Below are 24,044 nucleotides of genomic sequence, written 5' to 3' on the forward strand. Positions count from 1 at the left end.
TCAATCTCTCTAATATATCAATATCTCAATTATAAAATTATAATAACTTATAGCTATAGTTTACACTAAATGTATACACTTTATATAAGTTCGTATGGTTTGGTTCGCTTCAATCTCCTGCGCGCAGTTACATTGCTTCCACGTTAGTATGATTTAGTAATCTTTTTTCGAGATATACAATAGATATCTTATAAGATTATATTTTACATTAGATATGTTTGATAAGTACAATCTTATTTTTAATTTTCCCTCCGGTTGTGGTGTGACTCGCTTCAATCTTCTGATTTCCTGCGTGTCCACTGGTTGTATTGCTTAATTTAGCAACCTTATTTCATGATTTCTAATGCGAAATTTTGGATAACTTCGTAAAATCATTTGATTTCCAGGTAATGGTGCATGGTTCTACGACGATTGCTAGTACTAGTAATTAGTAGACAGCGTTGGATTACTAATTAGTTTGATTTTTTTATTATTTATTTATTACATTGTTACTAGTCGTTTCCGACTAAACGACTAATTTGTCTTTATGATCACTTAAATCCAGGTATATAACTAGGATGACCCATCGGCCCTATCTCAGTCTCTGGTGAAATAATGTTTATTCATGTCATTGCTGTATTTTTTATTACATGCACCTCACTTTATAACATTACACAAGATCAGGTGGTTTGATTCTTTTGAGTCTGTTTCCTGCTCTGGTGGTTGCTGGTTGAAGTTGCAATACTTCAATAGTAATACTTAGTAATACTTACTAAGTATTCTCATAAGAATGGAGTTTTTGCTCATGCCCCCTTGCAATTCTCTTGATTTCTTGACTGACTGTGGATATCTGAAGGCCTCGATGTAGGTAATCCCCATAACTGAACTCCGTATGTCCATATAGCTTTCAATATTTGCTTATATAATAGCAATTTATTATGTACTGATAATTGTGAGTTTCTTCCAATTAGCCAGTATATTTTACAAATTGGCATATATATATCTAATAATGACAACATTGCATACTTAAGTTTAGCGACATCGGTTAGAAAAACTTTTCGGTATACCTTGTATAATAAAATATTTAAATATTGTTGTATGTAAATAAATAATCTGATTTAAAATATATAGATGAAGTTCGAAAAAATAACCAGAGCACACTAGATTATTAGAAGATAAATTATTGAAATAGGACTGGTTGTCTCCTCTGTCCAAAAACCGAAAAAAAAACAAGGAACTTTTCACGCAACACAAAACTGGTTAGGTACGTTTTGCGATGCAGCAATGAGAAAACTTATGCAGACAGCATAACTCACGGCGTTCAGTAAAAGTCAAATAACCATGTCTTCCTCATTGTACATAATCTCGTTGCACAACTTTAATTGCTACGAGGCTATTCGTAAACACAATGATGGGAAACAGGTAAAAAAACTGAGGTTTCATCTCGTTCTGTACCATCGGCTGTCCAGCGCGTTTCGAAATCGACACGAAAGTTATTTACCACACATATTGATTCAATATATTCGAAATTTAAAGGATTATGAATGATGATAATATATGCTTTTTCTGAACTGTGTCGAGTAATATCATTAGTACTTATATTTAGGAAAAAATCGTCCACTTATAAACTAATCAGAAAATAACTAGTAGTAATTTGTGCCTTGTTTGCTGTTAATCGAAAAACTTAAAACCTACCTATTTCAGTTTCCGTTAAATGAAAGAAAACTACTATGGGAATAATAATACATATAGCCTATCCAAAAAAACAGTCGTCACGTCGTCTAAATTTATTTATTTTTTATAACAGCTTTATTAGATATGCTTAGTACAATGTTAATTATAAATTAATTTATTACTATTTCATTTGTACTTGGATTAATTCACAAGCAAGACGGGTGCGAGAAAATACATCAATATGTATTATCAATCTCTCTAATATATCAATATCTCAATTATAAAATTATAATAACTTATAGCTATAGTTTACACTAAATGTATACACTTTATATAAGTTCGTATGGTGTAGTTCCCTTCAATCTCCTGCGCGCTGTTCAGCAGTTGTATTGCTTCCACGTTAGTATGATTTAGTAATCTTCTTTCGTGTTTCAAGGCGAAATCTATCTATTTGATTTCCAGGTCATTATGCAGTTCTTCGTTGGTTGGATGACTAGTTGATTTGAATTTTTAGTGCAACCCCATATTTGCACCCTATAGGTCCAAATTGGTTTTATAATTGTCTTATATATCAACCTCTTTGATTTTAGATCACGTTGAGAGTATCTTCCGACTAACCAGTATAGTTGTTTTATTTTGTTTTTAATGCGTTTTGCTTTTTGTCTTACACGATGTTTCCAATTAAATCTACCTTCAAGATCGATTCCGAGGTATTTAGCTGATTCTGCTTGAGGAATCGGACATCTATTGAGTGATATAATTAAGTTTTTATTATTTCGCCACAATACAAAATTAACGTGGACAGATTTGGAGCTTTTAAGTTGAATTTTCCAATCTTTCGTCCACTTGTAGATTTTGTTGACGGCCACTTGTTCTTTTTCTACTGCCCTAGGCAGAAATATGTCGTTTGCCATAAATAATAATTATGTCGTCAGCAAAGGTTCTAAGTAGTGTTTCTTTTGTTGTTGGAATATCAGCAGTGTAGAGCAGATATAGGAGAGGTTCTAAGACGCTACCTTGTGGAACTCCAACCAAAATAGTATTAAATGTCGAGAATGCCATTTCGTGCGATACTCTAAATATTCTTCCGAAAAGATATGACTCAATATATGAGCAATTGACAATAGTTACGCGGTAACAATTTGCTCATCTTACACATTAATCCCAAATGCCAAACCCGATCAAAAGCTTGTGAGACATGCAGGAACATTGCTAGGCAGTATTTCTTTTCGTCAAACGCCTTTTCAATAGCCGCAGTAACTCTGTGCACTTGATCTAAGTTTATGACATCGAAACTTATAACAACATTCTAAGTGATTTTGATATCACTGCATTTCTCCTTAGTATCTTCTGTTACTACACGTGTATATTTTTCTTCATGAAATTATAATTTAAGTGCATTTGCCATATCTGCAAAACAGTTAGTACTTAATCCCCCCTCATACATTGGAACCAAATGCCTGTACATATTCTGAACAATTATCTATTTACATAAATCTTTCACCCTCTACAATACGATTTTGTAAAGTTATATTAATTATATACTCACCTTTAGTTTTTTCACTGTCACATTCTGAGCTACTATTCAAGTTAATAACTAAGCTGTTAATTTAAATCTATTACTGGTTCATAATTCCACCATTTGTCAATTTCTTCTTCTGTGTATCTAATGAAGTTAATCCAAACCAAAGGGTGTTATTGTAGCAATCCTTTCCACATATCCAAAGAATTCTTTCTTGCATATCTTTCTCAACATGTATGTCTATTGTAGTTCGTTCTTATTGTAATTGTTTGTTATATCCTATAATATATCGTTTGATTAAATATGCAGTGATAGGGAGGAAGACTCTGCAGCTATACTGATCAGCCATCTGAACTACTTTACGTCTTTTTACAGGCCTAAAAAAGTAAATTACATAAAACACAATTAAACATGTAATTTATATTTATCAAGTAGCAATTTGAAATACTTCACTTTCTAACATGATATATTCAAAATTGATTTGTTTTGCAAACCATTCCTTAATTACAGCCTTTGCCAATATCTTGTTGGGATCTTTTTGTTTTTAGCATGAGGAACAATATAGCTGCAATTAATTATTAAAAAATATCATGATTTACAAAAACTAATCAAATGAATAACATAATAACAATGCTTCTTTTTCAATCAATTTTTGTCTTAACAAATTTTCCTTAATTTTATTATATGCTTTTAAAAACTGTATTCTTTTAAAAGCAATGTCTGGAATTAGTATTGGATATCTTTGTAGGTTATCTTTACACTATTTAAACCTATGTTTCCTAAAGATGTTTGAAGGAATAGTATATCCCTCAAAAAGCTCCATATCCCTAAGTTTTCTAGAGCTATTTTCCATATTAACAAATATCTCTGAAATAATTGATCAATGATGATCAATATACTTGTGTATGTGTTTGAACAAATCTTAACACTTTTTCCATTCTAATAGAAGTGCTTCTAAAACATGGTGAAGGTATCATTTATCTTGTAATGCAAACACAAATGAAGGTATATGATTCCAAATTAGGGCTATATTTTGGCCAGTCTCGTAAGTGGTTGTATCAGCCGATGCGTGAGAATTTGTATTGTGTTTTTCAGAGTTAAATGCTCATGCAATATCTTATTGATGCTCAGAATACTAATACCTAAGGATGATACAGCGACCAGTCGTGTGGACTAAGAGTTTAGCTAGTGGACAATAACATACTAAGACCTAATACCTTTGGGGCTAAAGATCGTTTAAAAAATAATAATGAGGATCTTGCAATGGCACAATAACTAATTTTTCGAACTCAGTTACTCATTATATTTACGTTTCACAGTGGCCAAAAATGGGGTTTCATTGTCAAAAATCGAAGTATGTTAATCAATGTACTCCTGTCGTGACAATCAACGTAGAGCATCATAAAAAATCATTGCACCGGCATGTTCAAAAGACAAAACGTTCATACTAATACCTAAGGATGATACAGCGACCAACCATGTGGACTAAGAGTTTAGCTAGTAAAATGTAAATAGCGACTCTCTTATCAGTAATAGGCTTTAAGAAAACTGAAACCCACAGAAAAGGACTTCTTAAGATAAGAGAAAATGTGTTAATTATCATAATCTTTCGCATACGATAAACATTACATTAAAATACAGCACGGCGTTCGTTATGAGGCCGGTACTATTGTCACGTGAAAGAACCGAAGAAAGAGCGGTTTCACCTTGAAGACAGTTTAACGCAGCGCATGGTGCATCTGGTATGGCTGTGCGCCGACACAGAAAGAAGATTTTTATGGTCGGCCGACTTCTTAACGCCGTATGACATTTAAATATCGAACTCATTAAGATCCGCGATGGAATTTCAGATTTTTATGTTGAAATGTTAAAAAAAAAAACAGCGACAAGAGATAGTTGGGTTGATGATGTCTCGCGGGCTCTTAATTAAACACTGATGTGTGATAAAACCAACGGTTTCTTCAGTAGATCCGGTCGTTTTTGTTTAACAATATCGTTTAACACATTAACCTATCATGTTTTCTATCGTCTTCGGAGATGATTGATCAGTATTGTGTTATGTAACTCTATTATTGTAGCCTATTTTTTTAAATCCTTTCTCTTTTTATGTCAAAGCATAACTAGGTCTGTGGTTCAGGAGGAAGTTTTTACACTAACCTTGTTATAGAGTGTACAGATGGAAGAAAAATGATGTTTTGTTGCAATTGTATATTATCGTCATCAACGGTTTTTATAACAGATTACGATGGCTTAGGCATTTTATTCTACTGAAATCAAGCTTCAAAGCTATACATGTTATATTTTGCGAATGTAACACGATCACAGATTTATACCTCTTTGAAAATGTCAAGTTTCGTCCCTGAAAACGTACATTTTCGGCAACACTTTTCTTATTGAATCAAAAGAACAAAGCCGCCGAGAGTCATCGATTGCTGGTAGAATCTTACGGAGAGCATACACTAACATTAAAAACATGTGAGGCGTGGTTTCAAAAATTCAAAAGTGGAGATTTTGATGTGTAGGACAAGGAAGAAAGACTGAAAAAATTTGAGGGTAATAAACTGCAAGGGTTATTGGATATAAGGACGATATATAAGGAAGACCCAGCTCTAACTCAAAAACAATTGGCAGAAGCATTAAATGTAACTCAAGAAACGGTTAGTGACCGATTACGAGCAATGGGGAAAATTCAAAAGATGGGAAGGTGGGAATCATATCAATTGAAAGACAGATAAATGGAAAATCGAACTAACCACTTCGCCAATTTTGAAAACGTTAAAAAATCGCTCGATGAATGGTTTTGCTCAAACGACAAACAGTTTTTCTGGCATGACATCCATAAAATGCCTGAAAGATTGACAAGATGTATAGAATCAAATGGCCAATGCTTTCAATAAATAAATGTTTTCATTTTCTTAAAAATAATGTAGTTTTTTTCGGAAAAAGGAAGGTATACCTGCTAATTTAATATTGGATCTCTTTTTTGACTTTTGGGAACTGAAAGTGTTGCATGACTTCCTGAATCATATTTTTACTTACATACATATATTTTTATCGATCTAAATAAATATAGCTCAATACAAAACAGCGATAATAATTTTTTAGTTTAAAAAAAAAATTAGAAGAAAAATAAATTGTAATCATTTTTAGTCTGCCTTAATTGGTGTTTAGCATTGTCTCCCAATGCCCGTGTCCGTAATTTACGAAGAACTAAGATATCTGGGAATGATATTTCTTTTCTTCTAGCTCAAACTAAGTCTTGGTTAAAAACATGTATAGCTGGTGCGTCAGCCACTAGTCTTCTAACTTTAATTGGAATGTCTACACGTCCTCACTGTCCATATCTTCCTCCATGACTTCCTGAATCATATTTTTACTTACATAGATATATTTTTATTGATCTCAATAAATATAGCTCAATACAAGACAGGGATAATAATTTTTTAGTTTAAAAAAAATTTAGAAGAAAAATAAATTGTGATAATTTTTAGTCTGCCTTAATTTAGCATTGTCTCCCAATGCCCGTGTCCGTAATTTACGAAGAACTAAGTTATCTGGGTATGATATTTCTTTTCTTCTAGCTCAAACTAAATCTTGGTTGAAAACATGTATAGCTGGCGCGTTAGCCACTACTCTTCTAACTTTAATTGGAACGTCTACACGTCCTCACTGTCCACATCTTCCTCCAAGTTATTAACGGAATACATTATTAATTAGAAAAATAATGGTGATACTAAGTCAAATTATCGTATATATTAGAGTAATATAACTAATTGTTAAATGTATGTTTTATTTGCCATAACGTAATTGCAAAAATAATGACTATATAAATGTTAATGTTTTAAAGATAGAAAAGTTCAAAGAATATCTTCAAATCGTTTTAGACTGACCTACTAAAGTTCGTTTTAGTTTTTCGAGTGTTGATAGTGATTGATAAAGTAACCTTTAACATGTGGGTGACTTCGTTGAAAAAAAAAAACAAACTCGATTAGAATTAACATATTTTGCAAATTATGGGTATTAAAATGATTAAATCACTGTGATCAATATACAGTAAGATGATGAAATAAAACTAATTAACTTTCACTTCGCTTTGGATAAACAAAACTCTTTCGGTTTTAAGTTTGTCAATAGCTGTATATCACTTTAGTTTTATAAATAAACATTCAACAACTGACCAAGTATAAAAAAGTCTCCAAAGTTTATCAGAATAAAGTTCTAAGCAAATACTATTAAGTTTTAAAAACAATTTCTTGGTAACAATGTATTAAGAAATTGTCAATAATTTCTCCTTAATTGACTAAAAATGACGTTATCGAAGTTTTTGTGGTTTAATGGTTGGATATGGTTTATATGAGTGTATTTTATATTGGCTCATTGGAGCTTTTAGGCGAACAGATAAGTTATGCATGGACATCAGTACAATTTCTCATGAAAAAGTCGCAAAGAACTAATGCTGTGTGACTGAGAAAAATCCAAGAATACCTTAATATCGGTCAAGTAATATTTCTTGATATAATAATAATTTTTACGTCTTAAGAATTTTTTATCTCAGTGGTAAGATATGCGGGACTATGCTTGATTAAATTATTTTGAAAAACAAATACAGTTACTTGATTGCATTTAGTAGAAACAGTGCTAATTATTAAGGTAAATCAGAATAATAATATTAGAAAGCGGATAACTTGTCTTCGATGAAGTGAGAACATGTTTAAGCGACGAAAGATAAAATGACAGCGAGAGGATTAAAATCTTTCAAAGAAGTACTGATACCCAAACTCTTAAATGTTGGGTTGTAAATGGAATTTCGGATGACTAGACGCCTGCCTTGTTGCTGAAACCTTACTGTGAATCGGCTTCTTCACATGAGTAGTACAGTGCATTCAAATCGGGTCAAGATATAGTAAAAAGTTGCCTTCGTCGTTTTTCATGTCGTTCTTTTATGGCCAAAAACTCAACAAACACTATATTCGAAAAAACACAATATTCTCCTGTTATGTTTCGCCTAAGTTTTTTCTCTTTATAAGGTCTAGATTTCTATTTCAGCCAGATTTCAATCGTTAGGAGATATAGAAGAGAATTTGGGGCAAGAATTGAAACCGATCTGTTATATTTATTTACATTCGTTAATATAATTTTGGTATAGTCAAGAGTCATTTTAATTTGTTTTACTGCCATTTCCATCCAAAGAAACACAGGGGTTAATAAAAATTACCGGGATTATAAATTATTTTACGCCGTATCGAATGGTAATATCATAATTTGTATACAGCTCTTAATTTTAAGTTATACAATGAAAAATGAATTTAAAACAAATGAGTGAATCTCTGTTTATGTCACATATCTAAAAAAAACTATCAATCCTAAACCAATTTAATATGGATTCTTGTTTTTTCGTCCCAAAATACATATATTTTGAGAGTTTTACCTTTGTCCAAGAGGTAACCTTTTTTAGCACTTTTTCCATGAATATAGTCATGAAAATTTGCTATTTTTTGCCATTTTTAAGTTTTTTGCTGCCATTTTTATACAAATAATAGCAGACTAATGAAAGTTGCAGGGTTCATAAAGAATTTTACGCTTAATCGAATGGTGGTATAATAATTATTATACAAATGTTAGTTTTTAAGATATATAGTGACAAGTGTATTTTCAAAAAATTAGTGAATTTCCGTTTATGTCATATATCTAAAAAACTATAAATCCTACAATAATTTAACATAGATTCTCGTTTTTTTCGTCCCAAAATACATATATTTTGAGAGTTTTACCTTTATCCAAGAGGTAACCTTTTATAGCAATTTTTCCATGTATATAGTCATGAAAATTTGCTATTTTTACCATTTTTAAGTTTTCTGTTGCCATTTTTATACAAATAATAGCAGACTAATGAAAATTACAGGGTTAATAAAGAATTTTACGCTTAATCGCATGGTGGTATAATAATTATCATACAAATGTTAGTTTTTAAGGTATATAGTGACAAGTGTATTTTCAAAAAATTAGTGAATTTCGGTTTATGTCATATATCTAAAAAACTATAAATCCTACAACAATTTAACATGGATTCTCGTTTTTTTCGCCCCAAAATACATATATTTTGAGAGTTTTACCTTTATCCAAGGGGTAACCTTTTTTAGCACTTTTTCCATGTATATAGTCATGAAAATTTGCTATTTTTGCCATTTTTAAGTTTTCTGTTGCCATTTTTATACAAATAATAGCAGACTAATGAAAGTTGCAGGGTTAATAAAGAATTTTACGCTTAATCGAATGGTGGTAAAATAATTATCATACAAATGTTAGTTTTTAAGGTATATAGTGACAAGTGTATTTTCAAAAAATTAGTGAATTTCGGTTTATGTCATATATCTAAAAAACTATAACTATATATCTATAAAAACTATAAATCCTACAACAATTTAACATGAGTTCTCGTTTTTTTCGTCCCAAAATACATATATTTTTCAGACCAGGAACTTTTCAGCCTAATTAATATTTATGATTCACACGCCAAACGCGAAACGACGAAACACGCATACCTCCACGCTAGTGTAAATAAATGTCAGTAGAATAGAATTGCAACAACAAAAAATCACAGTTTTATTAGTATAAGTAAGGTGTCCTCTATTACATCAAACAAGGAACAAGTTGTTTTTGAGAAAACGGTGTCGACTCATGTCAGAGAAAAGGAATTTTAACAATTCGCAAAGTGACGTATTTACATAGTATTACAAATATGTACGTTTTTTATAGTTCAGAGAAACAATAAATATAAACGAAAATTCCAAACGATTCAAACTGATCCTACATTTCGTATATAACTTACTTTCAAAGAGTTTTGTATGAATTATTTAATATTTAAATTAAAACTAATATCACCGGACCGTATACAAATTGATTTTAAGGCTTCATTACGTCTTTTTTTGTCCGGAAATTTTGTGTTAAGAGTAGTTAAGAGGAAGAATGAAATCTATTTTTGATCAGTGCTGTTTTTCTTTCATGGTCTTTCTTTGTTATATAATATTTATTTAGTGATTAATAGTTTATTAAATTCAATTATTTTTATTTCAATTTCATGAGATGTTATGTCGACGAGATATGTTTTAGTTGTGTATAAAATATTTATTTGTAAACAATGTTTTGTTTATTTCTAATTGCTTCAAGTTCTAGAAAATATTGGCATGTTTAAAATCCTTCTTCAGTATATAACATAGAGTCTGTCAAAGTTAATTTGTACATAGTTATTTTGTGACATCAAAACGTCGCAATGTTGCCGCATCAGCTGTGAGTTTTAGTTCAGTTTGGCATTGACATACAACAAAATTCTAATCTGAATAAAATATTTGAACAAAAATGTTATCAAATATAATGTATTTTAACATTACAGTATATCTAAAAACTACAGTTAATTATACAGCCACAATTGTTTATAGGTTAGAATTGTAACCACTTGTCACTATATTGTCTTTGACAGGCTCGTTCGTTTACGTGTTCTAACAAATCAGACAGCATTGTGTCTCTTTTTAATTAGAATAAAATAAGAAGGAAAATATTAGCCAATTCTGAAACTTATTTACAAATTACGGCAGGCAATACAATAAACATATTAATGACGTATGTACGAAATACTTTGAATAGACTATATCTTTGTTTTATGACTTTCCATATCATCCATATAAGAACAATTATCGTCTTATCACTTTACTGTTGACTTTGTCATGTGTCTTATATACTATTTCCCATATCCTAAAATTATCTTTGATTTCGTTGTCCAGTAATGGTTATTGCTATAATTCAACGAAAAATTCCTTTCCACGAATCTTTGTATAGTTGTGATGAGTATCAAGCTTCAGAAGTACTATGATGACTTACTAAGACACTTACTACACTACACAAAAGGTGTTTTTTGAATAGTTGTCGAAGTCTTGATAGTTCTTTAGAATATATATTAGTAGTTAGAATATATTAGTCGTAATTTTCAATATTTCTGCTGCTATTTCAGTTCAGATAATGAAATAGATTAATGAAAATTACAGAGATTATAAAGAAATTTAGTCTTGACCGAGCGATGGTATAATAATTTCTATATAGATCTTGGTTTTTAAGTTATACAATGAAAATTATATTTAACATATATTTTGAGAGTTTTACCTCGTGAGTCTCGTTATTATTATACGTGGAAATTTGCGATTTTTTGCAATTTTTAATAGTTTCCACTCACATAATCACAGATTACTGAAGAATTTTATGCTGAATCGAATGATAGTATAATAAATTTTTATACAGGTCTTAATTTTTAATTCCTAAAATGAAAAACATATTTTCAAAAAATTAAATTAATTTAACATGGTTTTTTGTTTCTTTTACCCTAATATACATATATTTGGGAAGTTCTATCTTTACTCAAGTGCTTTACACTTCAGCAATGATGTCATCATTAAAGTTAAACTTCTATATTTTTATGTCTATTTGAACACCTATATATTTCTACAGATAGAAGAGAGGCACTTATCACTGGGTACCAAATCTGGGAGGAACATAATTTGTCTGGTATTTTAATAACATTTGTTTGATAACTTTGTATTTAGCAATTATTTATTCGATTTATTAATGGTTTCTGATATCATTCAATTAAAATTTCTTTTTGTTGCAGGTGCTAAAGTCATAGGACACTTCGTTAGTGACATATATCATTATCAATTAACAGACTGACGGGACCATACGGTAGTGCAGGTCCATCCATCTTATGACGGAGCTGTGAAAACATCATGAAACGTCGAAAAGCACTCTAATGGACGTCGTTAATCAGTGATAATCAGTGGAAATACTTAGTGTGTGCATATCAAAAATTTCGCGTAAATCAAACTGAAGTACGCCGAGGAATAAATAACATTATCTTAGTGTGCGTTGTGCCATAGTATAGACGTGACTTTTTATTGCCGCTAAGTGACCGAGAAGAGTCTTCACCATGCTTAACTGCACGGATTTGGAGTGCATCCTGCACCATCATCACTATTACGCCCATCTGCATCATCTCAAGCATGGTACCCATGTGGATGATGGTGAGTGATTCTTTTATCAATATATTATTCTTTAGAAATTTGATTTCGTTGAAATTTAATGAAAGGAATTCGCTATGCGTGAACGTCGATTGTTTTTATACTTTAATACATTAAAGATTAGGTTCTTTGCAGTGATTTAATCTATTTAGATTTGGCTGTCACGGCGACTATAAACCAATCTAATTTTAACATATCCAAGTCATATAGGTGTTTCATATGGCCAATAATACTACAAATTACTTTTATTATCCCTAAATACAAACTAAAAATAATATAAACAAAACAAAAATAACATGTAACAATATGTAATAAAATAAAAATAATAAAGTAAAAAGGGACATGACTAAAGACACCAAAACACATATATATGTATAGAGAAATTAGTACAAGGTATAAAGAACAGGTGGATTTGGATAGCAAAGTTTGTATTCAGATATCAAATAAAGCATGATTAAGGATTTCAAGGAATATAAGTCTGATAAACAGCGAGGGGAAGTTATGTTCGATTTTCAATGTGATGAAATAATTACATTCTAAGAATATGGCATGTGTCATACTGAGTATGGAGAGGCACAGCTAGAGCATTGAGAAGAGAGGTCTCATCTCAGGAAACGGAAATGGGCGATTTTAATACATCAATTGAAAAGTCGCTGACTTGACACATAGATGGCGCTTTTAAAATTAAATCCATATGTTTTTAAGTTAGTCCCTTACCCTCAAAAGCTGCGTGTATAAATTTGACAGCTGTCGGATCATTAGTTTGTGAATTATAGCATTTTGAGTGAAACATTTTTTGTTATTGAGAAAGAAATGGATAAAAAGAAATTTCGTGTGTTGATAAAATATTGCTTTTTGAAGGGAAAAAATACAGTTGAAACAAAAAACTTGGCTTGATGCCGAGTTTCCGCACACTGCACAGGAAAATCAACCATTAAGGATTAGTATGATAAGTTTACACGTGGTGAAATGAATATCGAAGATGGTGGACGCCCAAAAGGGGTTGTTACCGATGAAAACATTTAAAAAATCCACAAAATGGTTTTGAATGACCGTAAATTGAAATTGAATGAAACAGCAGACACTCTAAAGATATCAATTGAATGTGTACATCATATCACTCACGAATTTTGGGTATAAGAAAGGCATGTGGAAAGTGAGTGCCGCGCGACCTCACTTTTGACCAAAAACAACGATGAGTTGATGTTTCGGAGCAGTGTTTGAAGACGATCAAGCGTAATAAACCCGAGTTTTTCCGTCGATATTTGTCATAACCATAAACATGGCTCCATTTTTGGCAAAATAAACTAATTTTGCCAAAAAAATGTGTTTACTATGGTAGGCCGAGGACCTTTCAATTGACCTGTTACATTTAATATGCATATGATGATGATGATGAAGAATTTGTGATTCTCACATGGATTGATTCAAAATTATACTGTCTTTCCTCCTTTGCATTATTTTTGACATAACGAAAAGTGGGTAAAAGTGATTTGCAATGCTAGGCACGATGCCCTTTTTAGCTTCCTACAATTCTTTTATGAAGCAAAGCTTTACTGCCAAAACAATATTTGATAAGGTCAAAGTCTACTAATATAAGAAAGAAAATTATTTTGATACTGGACACTTAATATAAATATATATTATAAATAAATATATTTATTTTTCAGTTTCAAGGATTAGAAACTTAATTTAGCCATTTCACATTGTTTTTTTTCCTTGGGCTCTTCATTTCTCCTCAGTAAACATCAACAAACTATTACAGTTTTCAGCCACCAATTGTTAAAATTTATTTATAAATTCAGATGTACAAACGGGATTGAGAATAATCTGCAAGAAGTTCACCAAATATCATTAAACCCACAATACTACACTAAAAATATGGTCAATTCAATAACGAACCTCAGAAGTTTTAACTATTTATATACTTTTGACCGAAGTTATTACATTATTTATGTAATAGATTAAGGATGTGCTGAACCAAATATAAACATATTCTGTTGGCACACATTGAAGAAACCTTATGCAATCATTATAATGTTACTATTGACGTCCTATAACGAAATATTGCAACTCATTCTACCGTTTCTAAGAAATGTTGAAAAATATAGTGACATTTGGAGATGTTTGAGAAAAAATTGTTTATTAAAAATATGTCCGGTTTTTTTATATCAAACTTATTAATTAAATGTCAATAATAATCGAAATAATCCGAGATATACATATACTTTTATTTTACTTTTCATTTAAAATATTTTTATTATGAATTGCTATATATTTTCTATGTGATTATTGATTGACTTAATTTTAAATTATTTTTTTGATAATTTTGGATAAAGGGCGGTGTACTTGAACCCAACATATTTTTGTATAGGGTAATCCGTATACTCAGGATAGGATAATATCTGACGGGAACAACCTCGGTGTCAGAGCTGCACCAACGAAGATGCAATTTATTGTAAAGAGTCAACTGGTCTAATCCGGAAGCCAATAGTTCAGCATCATACGTACAAATATTTAGATATTTTATCGTAACAATTAGTTTCCACTAACATGTACATGTACATCTATACTTCATTCAAAGTTTTTTTTGTACATTCGTCATCAAGAAGTTTAATATAATGCCTGCAGCAATTTTTAAGTTTTATTTTTAATTTTATTTTTAATTTTTCCTTTTAGAATTATATAATATTTTTCTTCTCATTTTATTCTACTTAAAAAGAGACACAATGGCTTCTGATTATTTCTGACGCGTAAACGAATGAGCCTGTTAAAGTCATCCGGTTGTCAGAAGTATGCAAAATTCTTGACAGCCTATAACCTATTATCGCTGTAGTTTTTATAATGTTAAAATAAATTATATTTGATAACATTTTTGTTCAATTATTTTATTTACATTAGAATTTTTGTTGTATATGAAAGCCAAACTGAACTAAAACTCATTGATGATGATGTTGATGCGGCAACATTGCGACGATTTGATGTCACAAACTTAGATGACGTATGTACAAAGTAACTTTGAATAGACTTTACTTATTACAATGCTAATCTACATAAAATTATTCGAACAATTAGCTAAAATTAGCGTCCAAATTATAATATGAAAACAATTGTATTAAAGTATAATGAATGCTACAAAAGGTTGTTTTCGTTTTCTGTTTTCTAATGATTATTATCATTATTATCATTGTTGTTGTATCCGTGAATGTGGGAATGGTGCTATAAATAATATATAAGATAAATAATGTTAATATACTAACAAACAAACAAAGATTTTATAATTTCATCTGATTTTCTACGAATATTTCTTAGTATACGTGTTATATTTTACAACAAACGCCAAAAGTAAGTAGAACTTTGTAGATCTAGTCACTTGATAGGTGGTTTTTCTACAATAAAAGTTTTATAATATCATAAAAAAAATATAAAATATATTTATATATAAAAATATTTTAAATGCTTGTTTATTTTATATTAGAAACCATTTATATTGCCATGTTCATTTGTTTGAAGATTTTAAATAGTTAGTAGTTAATTTTAAATGTTTTTTTTTGGATAGGCCATAAGGCAGTCACTATTTGATGGGATTTATTTTATACAATGATACGTGACCTTTTGTACAAATTTGGATTCACTGAGATCGCTCACATTTAATTGTATAGCGAGTGTATTGAGGTGCGCTAACACACCTTCAGAGCACTTTACACATTGTTGGAGTTGTAATATTATCTACTTACAGAGGTAGTTCATGATTATTAAGATTTACCACGTCCTTCTATGCAGTGTGAATGTTACGTAAATAGATTTTGTCTCATTCCCCTTTACACGCCATGCTTTCAACCAGAAATAGATATCATCAGCATATGTTGCCACAGTAATGATTTTTCAGGTCGGTCCATCATCTGTATACAAAAGATTTAACAATGGGCCAAGGACACTGCCCTGCGGAACATCCAAAGGATTTAGATTAATTAACATTAATATGATTTAAAGTATACAGTTGGTACAGTCTAATCAAAATTTCTGTTTGATCATTTGCATTTTATTATAAACATTTGCACCATATTTTGTAGTGTTTTAACGTAGTTTTTATATTATTGTTGAGTGTTTTTAATTATCGTAATACTTGCCAGAGGAAAGCATTTTTACTAATTACTTATTTAGGTACCATATCTAGTATTTTTCGTTGTTTTTATATTTAGATTTGTGTTGTTATTAATCATTTCAAATAATAATACTATATATAATAATAAAACCGATCTGAACTATTTACATGTAAGAAAACTAGTTGAACTAGAGTGTACGTGTTCTAAATTGCTTAAGAAATGATCCACGAGGGTATTAGACGGAAACAATAGGGTAACACGTACACACTGACATTCTCCGACCTAAATAACCAAAAAAAAACCTTAACAATCAAAACAGCGTCATTTTTATCAAGCCAAAGATAGGCGAGGCTGAAAACATTAAAAAATTGTGTCAAAAACGCGACACAAGCATCGATAAATCAAGAAAACGTTATCCACGGTGGCTGTTATTTTTCTTTGAGACACACCTCGTCGTACAGGGTGTCTAACAATAAGAAAGCAAGAAACAATAATGCTTTTCTTAGTAATTATGTGCATTCATTGTTAATTTTTTCGCCGTTTTAACCCTGAAATAGACAGGAACTGATTTTTTACCAAAAGAACCAGGAATTAACTGGTTATATTTTGAATTTTCGAAAGTCTCCTTTGACATTTTGAATATCCTTAAGGGTGAGTGTCCACAAATATTTATAAAGGTCTGTACATGTTATTTCGAGGTAAAAACGAATGATTGTATTCTATTTTAATAAGTAACTGGCACTACATAATCTTACAACACAATTAATACATATTATACGCGATATATTTCTCTTCGAGATCATGTTAGAAATGAAGTTATTTGATTAAGATATGGCAATTAATTTACAGTACAAGATAAATCCAGGGACTCTAGATGTCTGTCAAAGCGAGTTCTTCTCAAACTTCTATGATATCAGAACGAGGACATCCGAAAAATGATAGATATGGATCAAGATCATAGAAAAGGACCTGGAAAATAGGAGACCATAATGGTGGTGACCGATTTGATAAGTACATTCCATGTCCCGCGGCATAGCCAGAAGCAGAAACACCAGAAGATAATGAAGACGAATATATATATATATATATATATATATATATATATATATATATATGTATATATATATATATATATATATATATATATATATATTAAAACGAAAAGAAAAAATATACATGCTGATAACCAAATATCTTACTATATAACGTTTTACATCAGACTATTTTAACGTATTTTAGCATGTACATTATATATAACGCACAATATATCGTTAATAAATATATGTCAATACGAATTAAAACAATTTGAGAAAGTAGTTCATTGTAATAAAAAACAAAAGCAAAAAAACTACGTTGATTAGTCTTTTAAAGTCAGTGAAGTTAATAATAATTCAATTTAAAAGGTTGTACATTAATTATGACAACTACCAAATAATATATGACTCATACGACGAAAACAGAGGTTATTATTTTGAATAAAAACAAAACTTTATATAATTTTTTTTGATGAATATAGTAACATTTAGGAAAAATGTTTGTACGGACACAATAAATTGTTTTGTATATGTTTTACCGTAGAATTGAGAGGTATGGCCCTTGTTCAAGATTCACCTTATATTTTGAAACTATAATTGTATACGGAATGTTTCTTGTCGAAATACTACAGCCAGTGTATACACACCTGGAAGTTTATCCAGTGTTTTAACAAAAAATCCATAAAACATTTAATTATGTAAAAGTTTTGGAACAAAAATTGTACAGAATATTGTGCCTTACAATTTTTATAACAAATATCATTTACGTATAGTATTTAACACACATAAAACGCGAAAAACTGATTTTCTTTAGTTCAATTTTTTATTTTAAAAAGTGCAATATCATCCACATGTTTTGCTATATTTCAATCCATTATTAATTACATAGAATGCTTATTTAATAATATACAATCACTAATAACATCATACCCATAGTAATAACACAGCGTAAAATTGCAGTTCACGATAAAAATTAGGGTAATTATATAAGTGTACTTTTGTTAATAAACAATTTTTATTATCCAAATATTACCATAATCTTTTAAATAACAATAACAATAATCAAAAATCTTCATAAATACTGAAGGAGCCAACAAAAATTATCTTTTATCAATGTTTATTGCTGCGCTTTTAACCAAGCACACAAGTTGTTTATGCTATAAAAATTATCATAAAAATAAACCACAATTAATTGAGAGTTCCTCGATGATTTTGACGAACCAGAAAGGAAGTAGACCATTAAAATTAGACAGTTAAAAATATGACTCCCATAATTATTAATTTCATTTGTTCCATAAATATCAGTAATTTTTTTGTTAGTAACAGTCGTAGTTTCACTTACTATTCATACATTTAGCATTTTTCGTCTGTTTTTTTTCTGTGATTCATTCATTTCATTAATATAAAATGGAGATTGTGCGAATTTGGAGTTTTATATATCAGACCTTTACATTAGTTTTAAAATATTTAGAATATATGGTGTTATTGTGTATTAAATAGCATTTTTTATTGAATTAAGTTTAGAACTGACATAGGGTTCTAGCTTATTTGTAATAATTTATGTGTATTGCGAATCCGTGGTATAATATACATTACTAGCGACCCGCCCCGGCTTCGCACGGGTGCAATGCTGATACTAAATTAAATACACTACAGAAAAAATATGAACGTTGTATATAAAAACATAGCGGCCCGCTCCGACTTTGCACGGGCATAAAATATATATGCCTATGTCACTCAATGAAAACATGATTAAAATCGATCCAGTATTTTTGGTTCATTCATTACTGCCCTTGGCCTGCACGCATTAAATTTGGAGTAAAACAATTCCTCTTCCCCTATACTTACTATGAAGATTTCCTGCTATCTTTGGAATATCTAAATTCATACTAAATTTTTATTACATTACACATTTTTAAACGCAAATTTTAAATTTGTAATATCTCCGAAAATATTTGTTTAATTTACATGCTGTAAGGAACCATATTGATCTATATTAATTGCACACTCTATTTAAGGTACTTAATTCGGTAAGGATTAATGCCGTATTGCTTAAAATAGCTTCGTAAATAAGCCATTTTCTCACGTAAAAAGTAAACAATAAAAATGGTTAATGTGGGTTATCCCTAAAAGATAAACATATACCATCGCGGACTTTTTTGTAGACCTTTTTATGGTGTACAATACTGTAGTACATTAATTTGATCTAACTCGTAGGGTTAGGTAGCGTTTTTGCTAATTGCTAAATAAGCCTAAAAAAATAGGTTAATTTACGACATTACGTTAGAAACCTCTAAAATTAGCAATGTTGCCTTAGTATATTATGCATGTATTATACATATAAACCTTCCTCTTGAATCACTCTATCTATTGAAAAAAACCGCATCAAAATCCGTTGCGTAGTTTTAAAGATTTAAGCGCACATAGGGATATAGGGACAGAAAAGGCGACTTTGTTTTATACTATGTAGTGATATAAAAATTCAATGGAAAATAGTAGTAAAATAACATATTCATGAAATTATCAAAAGCTATCTAAAACAATAGAATAAATAAGCTGTAAGTGGTGGAAGTGTCGCTTTTTTTCATGTTATTTGTGAATTATATATATAAAACATTTTATTATGCGAGTTATTATTAACAACTCATAGACCCTGAAGATCTAGTTTTTCCCAACAAACTCGTAATGCAATTAGGATTCAGTTCAAAACAAAAAATGTCACTGTAACGAATGAAGCCATGAAGTGCAACCCATGCAGCAAAAAACATATAGTCTGTTCAAAGTTATTTTGTACATACGTCTTATAAATTTATGACGTCAAAACGTCGCAATGTTTCTGTATCAACTCTGAGTTTCAGTTCAGTGTGGCTTTGACATAGAACAAAATTCTAATCTAAATAAAATAATTGAACAAAAATGTTATCAAATATAATTTATTTTAACGTTATAGTACATGTAAAAACTACAGTTAATTATACAGCCACAATAGTTTATAGGTTAGAGTTATAACCTCTCATCAGTATTGCTTTCAAGAATTTTGCATCAACCGGACGACTTTGACAGTCTCATGCGTTTTCGTGTTCGAACTAATCAGACAGCGTTGCGTCTCTTTTTAACTAGAATAAAATGAGAAGGAAAATATTGTCTGATCCTAAACCGACTTTACAAACATCTTGATAAATTTTTTGTGTTAATTTTATTACGTAATGTCAAATATAGATTCAGTGCAACTGAAGACTATAAAAATGTGACAGTACAGGGGAAGAGCTAAAGGCGTTGAAAATTAATTAATTACAAAAACAAATAAGAATGTTGAACATATTTAGACTTAAAAACAAGGTTACAAGTACAAGCAATGGTTGAGATCTATCGCAAGGAAAAATAGCTGTGCACATACTGTCGCATAGCTTGCTAAAACCACTTATGCATTACATGGCAGCATTGGCCCGTGGAGCAAAACGTGACGAGAATGTCCGAATTCGAACTGAAATTCGTCATACCTAGATACTTGTTTAGAAACCTGTACAGCTTTTCGTCGACAATTTAATGATATTCCGCTATGTAAGATCTAATTAATTGAATATTTTGTCGTGTTTTACGGTTATTATAACAGGTTGTTCGATAAGATACATACGTTTTTATGGTTTTAAATATAATTTATTATTGAATATAATCTCTTTATGGTTGAAACATTGCTCACACACTGTCTAAGGATCTGAGGATATATCTGAGGATGTATTAAGGCACTTGTGATTAGTTGGTGATCTATTAAAACTATATCTTGTATTTCTATTATGATTTTTAATATTTACTACAAGTATGTGAGTCAGAATCGTTTATCCTTCTGTTAGAATTATTGTTTGGTCGAGATGGTCAGAACAACCACCTAGATGTCTTTTTTTGAGGCTATTCACGAAATGAACCTTTTTTTAGGTATCTTCATAAGCAATGAAGCGCTGCTCAGACTGGACACGATTTACATGTCGAAACACGTAGTGATATGAAGGAGCAAGGTCTGGAGAATACGGCGGGTGGGGTGGTACTTTCCATTTTAACGTCTCGTTTGTATGTTTTCACTGTTTTTGCACATGTGGTAGAGCGTTGTTATACTGAAGAATTATATTGTTGTGTTTTGGCTCGAATTTTGCGTAGTGCTTTGCTCAAACGCATAAATTGTAATTGATAGCGATGCTCAGTCATGGTTTCATTAGGTTTTAGCAGCTTATAATATACCGCACTAAGCCGAATCCACCAAACACTGAGCATTAGGGTCCATTTTTCATCAACAGTAACAATACGAGGCAGAAATCCTTTTCGATTTTGCAGTATTTCACACATGACCAAATGTCTTTCAATGTTTCTTGGCTTCAATTCAAATGGTATAGCTTTTAGATTATTTCCATATTCTTCAAGCAATTCTGGTATAGCTTTTAGATTATTTCCATATTCTTCAAGCAATTCTTCAAAATTGTTTCTTGTGTCACTCACAACAATTCTGCTTATTCTTCTTACGTTTTACATGGTCCATCATCGAATAGTGTCTTCAAATCCTCGTCTTTATTTTTATTGTCTCTCCAGAACGTTTTTTCCTTCGATATCAAAATTTCCAGTTTTAACGACCAAACCAATATTCACATGTTTAAATCGATAGGGCATGGTTTCCATAACCTTCACATATTATTCGATGAAGATTCGCGCCTTTCTCTCGGTACAAATTCGGACATTTTTAACACACTGAAAACATTTTTTGTTCACACTTCATTCGAATAACCCATACTGAATAGTCAAGCCTTGTGAGCCTTCAACAGAAAGTTGGTTACAAAAGTTCCCTATGCGACTTATTACAAAGTAACACCATCTGTTTATAGACCTAATAAATGTATTTGACAACATTACCGACAGGTTAAGTTTACAGACCTAAAAAAGTTTAAATTACAAACATTTGAGGATGAATGTTTGACTTTATTAAAACTTTTAGTGTATCTACGGAAAGAATAAGTGTATTTAGTGTTGTACTAAGACTAATAAGATATAATAATACACAAATTAATACTAATATAATATACAAATTGAACAATTTTGAAGTTTTTTTTAATAATAGACATACATTTATAAGAACACATGCAATAACAATACTTTTGTATAATATATCAAGTACAAAATCTGTGTTTAGAATGTTTTATGTCAAGTACACTTTTTATTTTTATTTTTTAATTACATCTTACATTAGATATGCTTAGTACAATCTTAAGTTATAAATTAATTTATAACTACTGTTCAGTTGTACTTGCATTTTTAAGGTAAATTAATATGGCTCGGTGAATGGAGGTAAAACGAAATGAAACAGATAAACAAAATAGATAAAACGGATGGCAGCGGTGTTACCTGGAGACGAAGCTTGGGCAGTTGTTGGTAGCACGTCTAAACCAAACGATGGTCGGTTACTGAATGATTAAAATACCCTTCTATAACATCCCAGATAAACGTCTCGGGGTTGCCGCCAGTTATTCGTTATCGTGTTCTAGTTGTCGCTGCTGGTACCCCGCCCGTGTTCAGCATCTGGGATTATATTTTTGGATACTTTATTGACCGTTATTCCACGATGTAAAATTCGACATGCCTCAAGGTCGCTACACATTAATACACAAGCAAGGCGAGTACGGGATTAACGCATCAGTATGTATTTCGCAAATTAAAATTAAACTAAACTACTTAAGCTAAAGTTAAGAATACACTAGAAAGTTCGTGTGGTTTGGTTCGCTTCAATTTTCTGATTTCGTAGGTGTTGCCCAGTAGCTGTGTTGCTTCCACATTGCTGAGATTTAGTAACCTTATTTCATCTTTTAGGGCGAAATCATGGACCATTTCGTGTATCTATTTGATTCCGAGGTGATCGTGCAGCTCTTCGTTGGTTACGTAAAACTCTGTTTCAGGTGCGTTGGATTACTAGCTGGTTTGATGTTTTAGTGCAACCCCATAAGACCAAATAGGCCTTATGATTGACTGATAAACCAGTACCTTTGATTTTAGGTCAAGTTGAGAGTATCATTCTACTAACCAGTACAGTTGCCTGACTTTGAGTCTAATCTACTCTACTTTTTGTCTAACATAATATTTCCAATTTAATCTACCATCAAGATATATTCCGATGTATTTAGCTGATTCTGCTTCAGGAATAGGGCATCTGTCAAGTGATATAATTAGGCTTTTGTCATTTCGCCACAATGCAAAATTAACATGGCCAGATTTGTAGCTATTAAGCTGTATTTTTTAGTCTCCAGTCCATTTGTAGATCTTGTTGACAGCTACTTGTACTTTTTCTACAGCCTTAGACAGAGATCTTTTGTCATTATAATTGTGTCGTCGGCAGATGTTCCAAACACTGTTTCCTTTATTGTTGGGATATCAGCAGTATAGAGCGGATTTAGGAGTGGCCTCAAGACACTACCCTGTGGAACTCCAGCCGAAATAGGTTTAAGTGTTGAGAATACCCCGTCACGCGAGGCTTTAAATTTTATTTCGAAAATATATATATACAAAAGCTTGTAAGATGTTCAGGAATATTGCAAGGCAGCATATTAAGTACGCTATTTAATTAATCTAATTAAAAATTAGTTTATTTTCAGCTTACATAGTGAAAACATTAGAAGCGGAGAAATTAGGTTAT

At 30.9% G+C, this 24,044-nt stretch overlaps 1 protein-coding gene and 1 long non-coding RNA gene across 4 annotated transcripts in view; one reads left to right on the forward strand and one right to left on the reverse strand.

Annotated features, from left to right (window-relative positions):
• LOC143195929 (uncharacterized) overlaps positions 1–24,044 on the forward strand; it is a 351,357-nt gene that overhangs the window by 26,593 nt on the left and 300,720 nt on the right. For both annotated transcript variants that reach the window (XM_076403457.1, XM_076403456.1), the window contains exon 2: positions 11,832–12,240. In XM_076403457.1, coding sequence (XP_076259572.1) covers positions 12,147–12,240 — 94 coding nt within the window. In that variant the 5' untranslated portion in view covers positions 11,832–12,146. The remainder of the gene's footprint in view (positions 1–11,831; positions 12,241–24,044) is intronic.
• Positions 1–24,044, reverse strand: part of LOC143195935 (uncharacterized) — an 86,299-nt gene that overhangs the window by 6,923 nt on the left and 55,332 nt on the right. The window contains exon 1 of one of the 2 annotated variants that reach the window (XR_013005622.1): positions 22,763–22,815. The exons of the other annotated variant lie outside the window; for it this stretch is intronic. This is a non-coding gene — a long non-coding RNA (uncharacterized LOC143195935). Of the gene's footprint in view, positions 1–22,762; positions 22,816–24,044 lie in introns of those variants that run through there. 2 annotated transcript variants of the gene reach the window in all.

Source organism: Rhynchophorus ferrugineus, unplaced genomic scaffold (assembly GCF_030347505.1).
Source record: "Rhynchophorus ferrugineus isolate W39M unplaced genomic scaffold, kcgeb_rfMv2 rfM4, whole genome shotgun sequence".
Taxonomy (NCBI): Eukaryota; Metazoa; Arthropoda; class Insecta; order Coleoptera; family Curculionidae; genus Rhynchophorus; species Rhynchophorus ferrugineus.